Source organism: Durio zibethinus, chromosome 21 (assembly GCF_047325235.1).
Source record: "Durio zibethinus cultivar Kanyao isolate XHJ-2024 chromosome 21, ASM4732523v1, whole genome shotgun sequence".
NCBI lineage: Eukaryota > Viridiplantae > Streptophyta > Magnoliopsida > Malvales > Malvaceae > Durio > Durio zibethinus.
The window spans coordinates 7,228,615-7,243,255 of record NC_143182.1 but is presented as its reverse complement, the minus strand read 5'-3'; the positions used below and the strand labels follow the sequence as shown (position 1 = coordinate 7,243,255).

The following is a 14,641-nucleotide window of genomic DNA, read 5'->3' as shown; positions in this document are numbered from 1 at the left end:
ATACCAAAGATACTGGTATAAAAAGCTGGAAGATGGGCTGACTTTAAGAGCAAAAACAGGAATGAGGCAAAGGGAACTTTTGGAATTTAGAACTCCCCAACATCCTTCTTTGGGAACCAACAATTGGGGTGGTGATTCTCCATTGTTAGCAAGAGACATACTAAAGGAGTCACTTGAACAAAGGTATCTCAGGCTAAATTCTATTCGCACTCGATATGAGATCTTTCCCACCAATGATGATCATTTCAACTACAATATTTCTCAGACTCAAGCAGCCAAACATGAACAAGCCCCCACACCAAGCCGCAGAAGGAAAGGATTCCTGTCAAAGCCAATGCCGCCGCAGAAAGAGACGGCTACCTTAGGTACAAATTAAAATAGAAGGAGATGGTTTCCGAGATGGGATCCCAAAAATAGATGGCCTCAAGGCTGGTGCTAATTCAGTTTGAAGTAGGCAAGAAGCCTTTTATCATGACAAACGTCCAAGTGTTATACTAGAGGGGTTGATATACGCTTTTATATGTGTGGTGGGTAGTTAAAAAAGAACTTGGCAAAGGCATAAGATCAGCTGGCCTTGAAACACATGCATTCAACTAGATGTTAAGATTTGTTCTGTTAGAGTAGTTAAATACGCTTTGATTGGCTTTTCGTATTTTCTTTTCCCCATGTTAATTAAAGTATTGCAACTGATGATTGATTCAAGAAGCACTTTGTCATTTTACCCATAGGAGATGATGCAATTTGACAGCCTGCAATTCTGTTAGTATAAGTTGATGCATATATCATTGCGTTCAGGGAAGTTATATGTTTACTCTTAAGGCAAAGAATGAGTCCCTAAAACACTATATAAATCTCCATGCAATATCCACTCGAATTCACGGCCATAAGAAAAAAAAACCTTTTTGAAGCTAAAATATGAATTTCTTGTTATTTTTCTATTGTAAAATATCTGCTGGCAATGCATATCAGCTCTAGCTACAGAAATATTCTAACTTCAAGCAAACACAATCCTGATTGTAAACTATGTTGGGAGATTTGCTACACTTGAAGGCACGAGAGTATATTAGAATGTCCATACATATATGTTGGACATCACTAGAGTTCAAAATTTTAAGTTATTGGATTCTCTAAATATATATATATATATATTTCATTCAAATTTTTTAATAATGTGAATTATTTATTCAAGTTTTTGGGTTAGAGCACAGCATTAAACTTTGCTGCTTAGGTTGTCTAAGTACTTTCTCAAGCTAGCACTCTAGGTTAGACTTAATACGTCACCTATTTGGGTGTTCCGCTTCTGCATACTCATTGTATCTAAGTTAATTCTTTTTACTTTGATACCAAATAGCACATGAAATTAATGGACATGACCAACCTTCGATTTACCAACAATCTCTCCATCAACATTACTGAGACTCGAATCCGTGACCTTAGTTTTAATACTAATTGTTGGGAGATTTATCACCATAAGAGCACATCAAAGAGCCTATATATACATATTGAACATCATTTAATCCCAAAAACTTAAGTTATTAAATTCTTAAATTCTTTATATATATATATATATATATATAAAACATCTCAGATTTTTTAATAACGTGAAATTCTTTACTCACTTATAAGTCATAACAATCTGTGAAAGTGAATATTCCTGTTGAACTTCTTATATTGATTAATGCAATGAGGAGATCCTCTTGCCATTAGTCTCCTTTTGAGCAACCTAAAAGAGTTTTCTCGCCCAAAACCCATATCCATTAGAAGAAATTGAATTATTTTGGCTACCTTTTTATTGCTACCAGAAGCTGTATGTGATCTCTAACCGAATAAATTATGTTATTTTTCCCGAAAAACTATGAGCTTGAAAATTTGCTTATTTCTTTTAGCTACAAAAGTATTGAAAATTAAGAATAAAAACTGACGAGAGTATTACTTTTATTGAATTCTGCAGTCTCAACTATACCGGATTATAACTTGAACTAGTACATTGAAATTCATGACCATAAACCATTACCTGCCATCTACAGGCCCAAGTGCAACCCTGGGGTTCCCCAAAAGCCCTAAAAAATCAATGTTGTTTGTACTCTATTTGAAGGGTGCCAGTTATTCAACAACTTGAGATCGAATCCCGTTTTTACTAAGCATTAGGGCCTTATACCTATATGTGAAAGCCTAACCCTTTTATGTTCCATGAGAAAAAAAAAAAAAGTCAAAGAAGCAAATGATTTGTAATCAAAGATGATCTAAAGGGAATAAAATGGTGGACTTTTGCACTTTAGATGTCTTTGGTTTGCTCAAGATGCAAATGTGAAATGAAACTGGATGGTACTACAGAGTGCATTTGATTGGCCTATGCATAACCTTTTATTTTAAGAAGGGTTCCGCTCACATTTCCCCTCACTAGATTATTAGGTCACAGCTTATGTAAGACTTTCGTGCCAAAGCGGCCTCGAATTTCAAGCAACTTCTTTATTTCACTGCTATAATTTCAAAAGCATGCATTGTCATTTGGCTTGCAGATCATCAGAAATAGCAAAGCTGAGTGAGGGTGCCGACCATAGAGTTGGGACAATCACAAGTTTTGAGAAGAACAGTGGCTACGTGGTTCAACCCAGCGCAATAGCATAATCCCATCTGTTTGTTGGGCACACATCTGCAAATGCTGTAGCTATGCCTTTTGGTAAATCAGACGAGTAAATGTGATTCAGGCAAAAACAAAAAAATTTACTGGGGGACAACTTGACGGCGGCTTTGTCTCCATGAAGGAACATGCACTCATTCAGTCTGTTTAATTTTATTGTTGCCATGGAATAAACTGATCCCATTAAGCTTTTCTTTTTATTATTCCCTTTGTATTTTTATGCCCATTTGCTGTACGCACAAATATAAAAGCACAACTAGTAATTATTTTGTCATGTCATTTGGAGGAAAAGGGATGGTTAAAAAAGAATGTGTTGCTATAGTAAATCAAAAGGCATTATAGTTACTGATATCTGATTAAAGGAGAAATGCCAGCTCTTCTAAAATGGCATTTGTTTTTTTTTTTTTTGTCCCATCAACTTGCAGTTTGGTTGATGTGGAAACTTTCCTACCAAAGAATGAATAGGTTTCATTCTGACAAAGAAAAGCATAAAACAATGTTAGTATAGATGATCAAAATTTAATTCCGAATAATTTCAAATATAAAAAAGAAAAAATGAGTGAAGGAAAAAAAAAAAACTTTTTATGGGGCAAATTATCAGATTTTGTTCAGGTTATTTCTTTTAAAGTGATAAGTATGTAAATGAACGACAAATGTCGCTAAGACTGCCGTATCTGCCAAGTGTACTTTCACATGGGATTAAGCACCTAATCTTACCTGAATTACAAGTGGTTTCCAAGCAATCCTGTACCTTCCAATTCCATGGTGGGTAGGAAATCAGCCTTTTCTGTAAAACAAAATTTTATTCTGTAAAACATAATCTTTTTTTTTTTTTTTACTTTTCCTACCAATTCCTATCATTCTGTATCAGATGATTGACCATACTGATATCTGATCAAAAGGGTTTCCTTTCCTTTTGCCTGATTTTACCTTCCCTGAAAGTTTAACCCCTTTTAGTGTAGCTTTTTATCTATCTTCCAATCATTGTAGTAAAAACCTTGTGCCTTAAACTTGATCCCCTCCAAAAAGAAGAATAACTACATTCCAAAGTAACATAATGGGAAGTTTACTGGTCTTAAATTTGATTATAGTTCCTCTTACGTTAAGAAATGCACTTTTATTGACAGATGAGCTATTCTTTGATCTGTTTATTACTACGTGACTTTGCTTGTAAAATTCACACACTAATCATGAATCCTGCATAAACTATCCTATATTAATACCAAAAGAGATCTTAATCACAAATGCCATTCATCATTAGATTCCCCCATCCATAGATTTATTGGGCCACCACGAGCCATTAACTGAGTTTGAGTAATTGAGCTGAAAAGCTAGTGAAAAAATTGCAACTATGTTGGCACCAACTGAGCAGTGACACCTTTTCTTTTTGTAGGGGGTGGGGATTACGACTGGGGACATGATCAGTAAATCTCTTGAATATTGGGATTATTATTATTATTATTATTATTATTTTTATCTTTTGAGCTACAACTAAGCTTTAAACTCAAGACCTTCAGTCTTAGATTAAAACATAAAGGTTCGGACTTACTAAAAATATCTCGGGCCAAATAACTCTAACCTTGGGTTTGAAAGAAGTAATCAGAGTACAACTTAAGCAAAGTAGGCTTAAAAACTAAAAGTTCTAAGATGAGTTGACTGATCTTTGTGCATGTTAAAGCAAAACCTTTAAGTAAACCTTTTCTGTTTTGTTGAGAAAAGGTAGGAATTAAAGGCAGCATCCTCTAAATCCTTTTAAGGATAATTTTATTCAGGAAATGGCCACTAAGGTCTCACAGAAATCATCTGTTAACATTGTATTTCGAATGGGGTCTTCCATTTTCACGCCCATATATATTGACCTGAAAGAGAAAGAGGGGGGATCAAACACACCACTCATGACTATGGAGACTAATGAGTCATCCTCCTAGATTACATGTTAGTAAAAAGCTAAGCTACAAAATCTTCTTGGGATGAGTATTGTTTCCCAACCCTCTACCAAAAGATGAAAAAAAAAAAAGAGCAAGAATAAATTAGAGATGATCGAACTGATAAAAGGCAGCCTTAGAATCTAGCTACAGATGCAAATTTGAAAAAAAAAGAAAAAGAAAGTAGTAAAATAATTAATTAAAGATCACACAAAAATTGATAAGAAAATAAAGTGTCGGTCCTTGCCAATTAAATTAACCTTTATGAGTCACATCATTTTTTTTCTTTACATTTTGCACCATTACATAGCACTTACCTCATATGGGGAAGGAATGAATTGAGACTGAGATATATAGGGTGTAATGGGTTTATTCAATGAGAGATTAGAAAATAATCAAGTTTTTGAGAGAAAATGGAGGAGACATGTTCTCCTTTGTCTATTTGCACTCATTTTCTTTCACTATTATTTCCTATATGAGAAAATGACCTTATCATTTAAATCACTATTCTCAGCTTATTCATGCGTAAGCTTGCTAGTTGACTCTATTTCTATATATTAAAAAAAAAAAAAATCCTTGGCAGACATTAATTCATCATGGAAATCAATTCAATTACCCGACTAAAATCAATAGCAAAGGCATTTTCAATGGTTTAATTGGCATTAAATAGCAAAAGAAAAGATAACTAATGGTCAAATTTTTACATGATGATCTTGATAAGTTGATGTTTTGACCAAAAAACTTTTGGATGATAGCTACAAGACCTAATGAACAACAATTTTTTTTTTCTTTCTGTCAAATGTAAAAAACAACTTATTCATGGTCAATAATTATGTATGATCAATAATTGAGGAAATCAGAAATCTCTATATTACCAAAAAATAATGGATGAAATCAAGAGAATTTTTTTATCTCCCATTTTTAAAAATAAATATGGGGAATAAGAAATATGAGTAAAAATGAGTAGTTATTCTAGGAAGTGGGTGGCTTTTTTTAAATGTATTTTTATAAAAAAAAAAAAGTAAAAGACTTAAATACTCCTAATTTTATTTGGTTTGTAAGTAAAAATTTTAATTGAATTGGTATAACTTGATTCATGATATTAACTCAAGAATTTTATACTATAACCAGAATTTGGCCATACTCTATGTGGGTGTTTTGAATTAAAAAAATGTTTTTAAAGGGGAGAAAAAATTACATGAGTAATTAGTAAAATTAGTGTAAATAATTAATTTCGCTTGCAAATTTAGTTATTTACCAAATGCATGAGATTATAATTTTTTTTTAACATTTGAGATTATTAAGATTTGAACTCTATTCACTTAAACTAAAAATTCAATATTTTATCAATAATTCATGTGATTGTTGACTATGAAATCAGAATTAAATTTTCTTTATTTATCATATTAATCTAAAATGTGAATATATAAAAAAAATGAAAAATGGTAATAATTTTAAAATTAAAAAGAGCTTTTAACTTTTTTAAGTAATCAGTAGAATATAATATTATTATATTTGCCCAAAAAAAGAATACAATATTATTATTGTCCAAAAAAAAACTTTTTTGTTTCTATTTGGTTCTTATAATGTCATGCATAGAAAAACATATACAAAATGAATAAATTATGATCACGCCTATTAACATAGCCGCCCAAACTAAGGATGAAATGTCTTGAATTACTACAAATTGAATCTTTTAGCCTAAAGCAACAATGTTTAGTGATTATTTTTGATGATATTGATGACATAGGCATTCTCTTTTTATTTTTTTATTCTCCTTTTAACCTTACTCGTTTGTATTTTTGTTCTTGATGGTGAGTAAATTTTGGGTGACTCTCTTATTTAATGTCACAAATGGGAAAATAAATGAGCTTATAAAAGAAGGAAGAAAATGATTAGAAATCAATGGCAATAATCACTAAAGATCACCACTGCAAAACACATATCATGGGATTCAAAAAATTATGTTGAGTTGGTGTGGTGCAACAAGCTAAAAAACTAATGAACATGTCATGATTCTTAAATATATAGGCTTAATACCAAATAAAATTTCCATCTTTTAGTATATGAGATTAAAATTATAAAATTTTATTTATCATAATTATCCATTAAATCTTAAAAATTAATGATTGACTTTTGATTGATAATTTTAAAATAATATATGTTTTTTTTGTATACTTGTCATCTAGCCCTTACAAATAAATTTAAGTAAATTTTTTTTACAAATTAAATCATCCAACTAAAGAAAATTTATCAGAAAATTAAATATTTTATATGGTCAAAATTTTAATTACAATAAAATAAATTTTATAACTTTCAATTTCATGTAATAAAAAATTAAATACATATTTTCATTTTTAAGTAAAGTTCAAGAATTTATTTGAATGATAACCCATAATATAAACCGAAGAAAACTCTTTTAAAACATTCAATAAAAATTAAATCGTTCCATCCAAAGAAATCAAGACATTATCACTGCCCATACTCACCAATCATCGCTCTTGAATGCTATTAGATGATCATCGGATCGATATCGCAAAAATGAACTTTTTTGCTTCCATTAAAGTTATTTAAAAAAAAAAAAACAAATTATATCCTAATCTAAATTCTCAAGATCTTGAAAACAAAATTATGTGAAAATTCAAATTCATGATATATATATATATATATAATATATGCAATCATTTTAAAAGAAAAATGACATTTACACTGTCTTTTTCCTATTGAATTTCATAATTTTTTTTACAAATAAAATTTTAGTATTTGTAATTTTTTAAATTTTGACCAAAAAAAAAAAAGAGGCATTGAAGGATTGAGGGGTTGAAGAAAAAGAGGGCAAAAGAAAAAAATTGGTATGAAAAGATAGTATGGGAAAATCCTATCTAGGGAAATCATTTTGTTGGCCATAAGTGACACTTGCTAGAAAGTGTACTCAATTACCCCCATTTTCATAAATTCATGCATATTCTCCCCTTAAAGCCCTCCCTCCCCTCTTTCTTCTTTCACACCAAAAAAGGACAAATTTCTCTCAAATAACTGTATTGACCAACTGCAAGATGCTAAAATGCGCCTCATGCGTAGACTAATAAAGGAGGTCCGACGATGCACAAGTTATAAAGTTACGTCGCGCCAGTTTCGTCCAAAATAGCTGCTGATTGATTAACCCAAAAAAAAAAAAAAAAAAGGAAGCGAAGGGTCGGTTTTTTTTTTTCGGTTACAAAAAAAAAAAAGAAAAGGCGGTGGAAAGAAAAAATAAAAATAGCAGCGACTGTGGCAGAGAGATTTGAAATCGACTTTGTTGAAAGCTGCTTTTTCGAAGAGTCCGTTAAGCTTTGATCGATTCTTTTTTTCTTCTTCTTATTCTTTTTTTTTTTTTTTTTAATCTTGTTGTTCAATTCTTTGTTGAATCTCACACTCAAATCAAAGTAATTTTCGTCGCTACTTTTTAAAAAAAAAAAAAAAAGAAAATTGATCTTCAACGAGTTTAACTATCCATGTCGTCGGATATAAGCTAGACCTTTTCTGCAAAATCGTCCTCGCTCTCTGTGGCTTTTCACTTTCTCTTCAACGATTCGAAAAGATTTTCATTCTTTGTAACCCAAAAAAAAGATGGCTAAATGCAGCAACTTTAACGGAGTTTATTGCGACGAGATTTTCATGATTGATCTCGCGAGTTTGTTTTTGTAATTGGCATCTGCGACGAAAACTTTTAAAAGATCGTTTCTTTTTTTTTCTTCTTTTTCTTGGCCGCAGAGAGAATGGGAACAGATAGTTTGTTACTGGCAACGGTGGGACCGCCGATTAAACCGCGAGCGGGGTTGAGGAGAAAACAGGCTGGAAGAGGCTCTTACAGAGGAAGCTAAGGGCTTTATTGCAAACAAAGATAGGTTGGGGGTGATTTTGATTGAAATTTTGTTGTTTTTAGGTGGAGTGGGGGACCTTTTTGAACAAAATAAAAAGTTGGTTTCTTTTATTGAGGAGAGATAGAGATGAGCAGTACAACTAGCAGTGAGTTGCACCAGATACTAAGAAGTCTCTGTCTCAATACTGAGTGGAAGTACGCCGTTTTTTGGAAGCTTAAGCATCGAGCTCGAATGTCAGTAAACTTCCTCTTTCTAAATTTTTTTCCATTTTAAGTTGATCACCATATTTCTTTAATTGATTAATTTGCAGTATGCTTGTTTTTAGCGTAGATTACAAAAAGGCTTATGAACATATTGTCATGTTCCTTGAGGTCAGCAAATTCGGAGTCTGTATGTATTTTCATCTAATTATTTGGATTTTGCTATCTAAGATGAATTAAGGTTTTGGTTAATTTTTGAATTCGCGGTATAGTTGACATGTTATTTAGGTTAGGTTGGAATGACTTGGACCCCTGTAATTGGCATAAGATATAATTCACATCTGTTTTTTTCTTCCTAATAGTAGTATTCAGTTGCAAGCCGCCAACTCTGCTATTTAGGGATCTTTTTTTTTTTTTTTTTATCATAATTAGATTATCAAAAGGAGAAAATTAATAGTCACTTTGTTTTACCTTTAATTGTGTGGGATGGTATGCTAGCTCTTGGTGAAAATACATTGATGTGTTTTCTTGATTGTCATTCTTAGTATTGAACTAATTGCAGGGTGCTGACTTGGGAGGATGCGTACTATGACAATCATGACCAACATGATCCTTCAGAGAATAATTTTTTCGGAGATACATTAGAAAACTTGCACAATGGATATTATTCACATGACCCCCTTGGTTTAGCTGTGGCAAAGATGTCTTATCATGTGTATTCGCTAGGGGAAGGGTATGGCTCTATCCCCTGATAAATATGTTGTTCAGTGTTTGGTATGTTTTTGGCAATTTTATTGGAACAGTTAAAGAAAAATGATACCAGGATGCAATGGCTCAGATAGGGTCTTTTGTTACCCCTTCAATCCTCTTGCACCTTTTTTTCTTATCAGTTTACAAAACTCTGTTTTAATTTTAATTATGATTATGATAAGAATCAAATTACTGAATCGGAAAAGAAGTGGGTAATAGACAACTATATGTAGCTTATGCAACAATTCCAATAGTATTCGTCCCTTGTTTTGTAGGATTGTTGGACAGGTGGCAGTTTCTGGGAAGCATCAGTGGATATTTGCAGATAAGCATGTTAACAGCTCCAGCCCATTGTTTGAGGTGAGGAGCTTTACCAAGAAATGATAGCAAACATACCGTTTCAGAGTTGATTTGTTTGCAATACTCTCATACTCTGTGTTCTGTCTTAATTGGGTTTGAATTTCAGTTCTGTGATGGTTGGCAAAGCCAGTTTGCAGCAGGGATCAGGGTATGCATGCCTTTCCCCCTATCTGATGAATGTTTAGAGTGCAATGTGTTTTAGTTGTGAATTGTAATGATTTCCATGGGTCAACACATGGGAGTCAATAACTGATTATGTTTCCTGGTCAAAGTTCAAAACCTTTTTGGTAGAGCTTCCATTTTTAGCAAAGGCATTTTATTCCTCTTCACTTTTACAATTTTTTGGGCTAGTTTATTTGACCTTAGAATAAATTAAATAAAAGTTTTGTCCCTATTAATTTGTCTTCTGGGAATTTGGAAGTAAATGCATATCATATTGTTGTCTAGAACTGTCTTTTGCCTAAAGTTTATTTCCTTCCATATATATATGGTTACTCTTTTAATAGAAGTATTTTTCATTGTAGACCATTGTTGTTGTTGCCGTTGTTCCACATGGAGTTGTGCAGCTTGGCTCCTTAAATAAAGTAAGATGAGTTCCAATTGTTTTGGTGCATTTCTACTTTGTGAATTCTTGTCAGTGTATTTACTTTCTTTGGGGGTTCTGGGATGGATATCTTTAACCTTCTAAGGTTTTTGTTTTATTCAAATATGTCTTGCTCACTTGAAAGATGTTTTCTACTTTTGAAGCAATTTTAATAAAGTAATTGGCTTATGAAAATTTAATTTTTTTTTGTGGCTTTGTCCTTGTAATTTTGATACATTTTCTGCAGCATTTCTATTACTGGTTGAATTCTTTTGCTTCACAGAATTCTCTAACTTTATATTTATGTTTATTTTTTATGGAATACACTGAAATTATGGGTAAGAAACACTCGTGCCTTAATTTGTAAAGGCTCTTTAACATGATAAAGAGTTATTAAAGTATGTCTTAATATGTCCAAATCCTAGCAATCTTTATTGTTTAGTTTCATTTATTTGGAGTGCTACATTTCATGCGCTTTAGGTATTTAGTTAGCCTCTAGTCGATTTTCCATTGATTATGTGTGAGAGCCCCAAATATGAAGCCTTTTCTGCATTTGACATTTAATATTATTGGTAATAGTCTGTTGCCTTTTTCTCTAGCATTTCGAGCTCATAGTCTAGACTGCATTATTATCTAAATTCTATTTATTTGAATGGAGCAGGTATTCGAGGATGTGAAGCTGGTGAGTCACATCAGAGATGTTTTTTTTACTCTTCAAGATTCTTCGCTAGGGCATATTGCCAGTCCAATAGAATATAGCATGAAGAGTTCATTATTTGAGGTATAATTCTCTTTCTCCCTCTTTCCACGTTTCTGCATGTGTATATGCATGCGACCTTGCACAAAATTACATGTCCATATGTTTATGGTATTAATATTTTTGGATCTTCATTTTGCAGCCAGATTTACATACGAAACTATTAGATTCAGAAGTTATTTCTTTAGTTAAAGCTGTAGACAAAGAAGGGCCAGATGTTTTGTTGCCTGAGTTTTCACATTGCCAAAAGTGCAGTGATGGTTCGTTTGTTCTTCCACTGTCCAGAATTCATCACAAAGTGGCGGTTGAGGTGGAAAATAAGAATGAAGGGCTTGAGCTATCCTCAGCAGGGAGTGATGAGAGTGCTAAATTCCTGACACCAAGATTAAATGTTTCAAACTTGGAGCGTCTAAATCAGTTGGGGAGGAATTTGATAAACAGTGGGGCATGCGAAGGGGAGACTAGTGGTTGGAAAAGTTCAAGTTTGGGACAAGAAAATGTCTACACAAACAATCCTGTTGTGGGTAGTATAAATTTATTTAATGTGGCACTTCAAGCTGAACAGTCTGCAGTTGATCATGCATGCTACTCAAACTTCCTTCACTCTGCACTTAGTGATATGGTTAAGTCGGGTGGTTTGAGTTCTTATCAAAATATGGTGTTGGACATACCTGAATCTTCAGGCATAAAATTTGAAAAGGACATGACGAAGTTGGGGAATCCGAGTGATTTAAGTGGCTTAGACTCAATAAACACTTCCTTAAAGTTTTCTGCTGGCTATGAGCTTTATGAAGCACTTGGACCAGCTTTTCTGAGAAAGAATATCTATGCTGATTGGCAAGCACAGAATACAGAAGCAGGAGCTAATATCGAAATGCTAGAGGGGATGAGCAGCAGCCAATTGACTTTCGAATCTGGTTCAGAGAATCTCCTAGAAGCTGTAGTGGCAAATGTTTGCCATAGTGGCAGTGATATCAAAAGTGAGAGATCTTTTTGCACATCAGCACCATCATTGGTGACAACTGGAAATACACCAGAGCCTTCAAGCCAAACAAAACTTACTTTTAATTCAGCTGGTTATTCAGTTAACCAGTCCTCTCTCGTGGAAGATAACACAAAGCAGTGCCTAAATTCGTCAGAGTTATGTGGTGCAATGTCTTTGAAAGGGATTTCTTCTACTTGCCCTAGCAATTGCAGTGAGCAGTTTGATAGGTCTTCTGAGCCAGCTAAGAACAGCAAAAAGAGGGCTAGACATGGTGAAAATCCCAGGCCTAGGCCAAGGGACAGGCAACTCATTCAAGATCGTATTAAGGAACTAAGGGAGCTTGTGCCTAATGGGGCAAAGGTAAATTTCTTGCTGTTCAGATGAGTGTTAGATTCTGATGATTTTCTTTTCCGCTCTTACAAATGTCAGTCTGCTAAAATTTCAAGAAAAATATGCAGTGCAGTATTGATTCATTGCTGGAGCGCACGATCAAGCATATGGTCTTTTTGCAAGGCATCACTAAGCATGCTGACAAGCTCAGTAAATGTGCTGGATCAAAGGTAAAGGCCCGGGCAGTTTACTGGTTAATGATCATTTTGGCTCAGTAAATTAGAAACTTAGAAGATCTCTATGATCTGTTTAAGTATTGGGGTACTTGAATTAAATGACCTCATTTGAGTTCTATTGGAATTTTTTTGAGGGGCTTGCACCTTTGGGTTTTGTAGACTTATATTATAGATTCTTGTCGTTTGTCATGAAATGGCAACATATTTACTGAACACTAGCTGAAATCTGGTGGTCACAATTTTTCAAGCTTCTCTCACTGCAAAACTACTTTGAACTTGTTGATATAAAATCAATTACATGTAGTGGAAACACTCAACATTGGGAAGAGCCTGCCACGTTTTCTGCTAATGGTTTACATCTTGCTGATTGTGCAGATGCATCACAAGGGAGTTGGCATTCATGGATCATCCAATTATGAGCAAGGTTCAAGCTGGGCAGTGGAAGTGGGAAGCCATCTAAAAGTTTGCTCAATAGTAGTGGAGAATATAAACAAAAATGGGCAGATGCTTGTAGAGGTGTGTACAGAGTCTGTGTAGGTTCATGAGAATTGTTCCTGTTGTTATCATTACAGTTATTGTGTGCAAAGTTTATGAATTCATTGGCAGCTTCACTGCTTAGTGTATGTTAGTTTAGGAAATTTTGTTCATTACTTCACTGGTTATAGACATATGTCACAAAACTACGAAGAATTAATTGAATAACAAAGAGTGATAATCTGAAAATATGACAGCATGATAGCTTTCATACAGTCAAAGAGAAGACTTTATATCCTAATAGCAAGGAGATGTTAATGAGACTTGACTTTATGCTCAATGTCTTCTTTTTTTTTTTTTTGTGTTTATTCTTGGTTTTAAAGTATTTTAGTTGATCCATGCAGATGTTGTGTGAGGAATGCAGTCATTTTCTTGAGATAGCGGAGGCCATTAGAAGCTTGGGCCTGACAATTTTAAAGGGGGTTACAGAAGCACATGGTGAGAAGACTTGGATATGTTTCGTGGTTGAGGTAGGATTTATTTTCCAAGATGAATTATCTGGCATATTAGGGCATACACATGAATTTAATTGCCTGTCTATAGGACCATATGGGCATCTCAATTTCCACCTTTAATAGTTTAGTATTTGCTAGCCACAATATCCAAGCATTTCTTGCAAATTTGAGTTTTCTAAGTTCCATTCCTACATAGTGGATGCTGAAGATTGATGTCTAAAACGCATGCACTGATGGAAGCTACTTGTGTAAACAAAAGGAATAGAAAACAAGGGGACATGTTCAACATCTTGTGTTGTGTCATTTTGTCTTTGAATTTGAGGCTATGATCTGTGTGTTTCATCAGTCTTGTGCCTACCCAAAACATAGTCATGAGATACTAGTGGAACATGTCAATGACTTCCTTTCGATATTTATGAAATTTGTACATTGAATCTATTATAAGTTATACCTCCTGAACTCCATGCATGTATGAACTGCATTTGTAAGTGGCAAACATTTCAGTTTTTTTTTTTTAATCCACTTTTAACTTTGTTTCCCATTTTATAAACTAATTTCCAATTATGAACACATACAGGGACAGAATAACAGAATTATGCATAGAATGGATATCTTATGGTCGCTTGTGCAAATTTTGCAATCCAAGGCTACAACCTAGCTGCAATGGCTTGTCACCTCTTGGAGGCAGTAAAATTAGCTCCTAATGTTAAATATTGTGAGTGGTTTGTGATTTTTTATTGGCTCTATGCTTTTTGCTTCGTCTCTGTCTCCCAATCCCCTAAAAATATTTAAAGTAGGGGAAAAGGAGAGAGAGTTTACTTAAGAAACATTTTGTGAAGAGTTTTTTGCTTCTGTTCTTCATAGTTTGTGGAAATGCCATCAATTATTTTCTTTTCTCCTTTACCCAATTTACATAAGACATCATCAGTTATTTGTAAGTTGTGATGATATTCCAATCTGGGTGCCTTAGCTGGATATTTCCAGCTGTTATAGCTTTAAACTATGGTTCTCTACTTATGAAC

At 33.5% G+C, this 14,641-nt stretch overlaps 1 protein-coding gene and 1 pseudogene across 2 annotated transcripts; both read left to right on the top strand.

Annotated features, from left to right (window-relative positions):
• Positions 1-44: 44 nt before the first annotated feature.
• Positions 45-519, top strand: LOC149512827 (uncharacterized; annotated as a pseudogene).
• Positions 520-7,712: 7,193 nt separating this feature from the next.
• On the top strand, positions 7,713-14,515 carry LOC111305274 (transcription factor bHLH155-like). 2 transcript variants are annotated; one of them, XR_016331140.1, is made up of 11 exons: positions 7,713-8,662; positions 9,192-9,362; positions 9,655-9,739; positions 9,846-9,887; positions 10,264-10,323; positions 10,984-11,103; positions 11,222-12,424; positions 12,528-12,624; positions 13,006-13,146; positions 13,509-13,634; positions 14,197-14,515. XR_016331140.1 is itself a non-coding variant. In XM_089750125.1 (11 exons), the coding sequence occupies exons 1-11, from the start codon at positions 8,556-8,558 to the stop codon at positions 14,275-14,277; spliced, it is 2,238 nt and encodes a 745-aa protein (XP_089606251.1). In that variant the 5' UTR covers positions 7,713-8,555; the 3' UTR covers positions 14,278-14,515. The 2 variants fall into 2 exon arrangements, 1 of the variants encoding a protein (XP_089606251.1); XM_089750125.1 differs by having other exon boundaries at positions 12,523-12,624.
• Positions 14,516-14,641: the final 126 nt, after the last annotated feature.

What these genes read in the sequence shown, in the direction of transcription:
- LOC111305274 (XM_089750125.1), top strand. Translation starts at nt 8,556, where the DNA reads ATGAGCAGTACAACTAGCAGTGAGTTGCACCAGATACTAAGAAGTCTC. An exon ending in CTTAAGCATCGAGCTCGAAT is followed by an intron (nt 8,663 to 9,191) that starts GTCAGTAAACTT and finishes AACTAATTGCAG; the next exon opens with GGTGCTGACTTGGGAGGATG. An exon ending in TTGTGCCTAATGGGGCAAAG is followed by an intron (nt 12,425 to 12,522) that starts GTAAATTTCTTG and finishes AAAAATATGCAG; the next exon opens with TGCAGTATTGATTCATTGCT.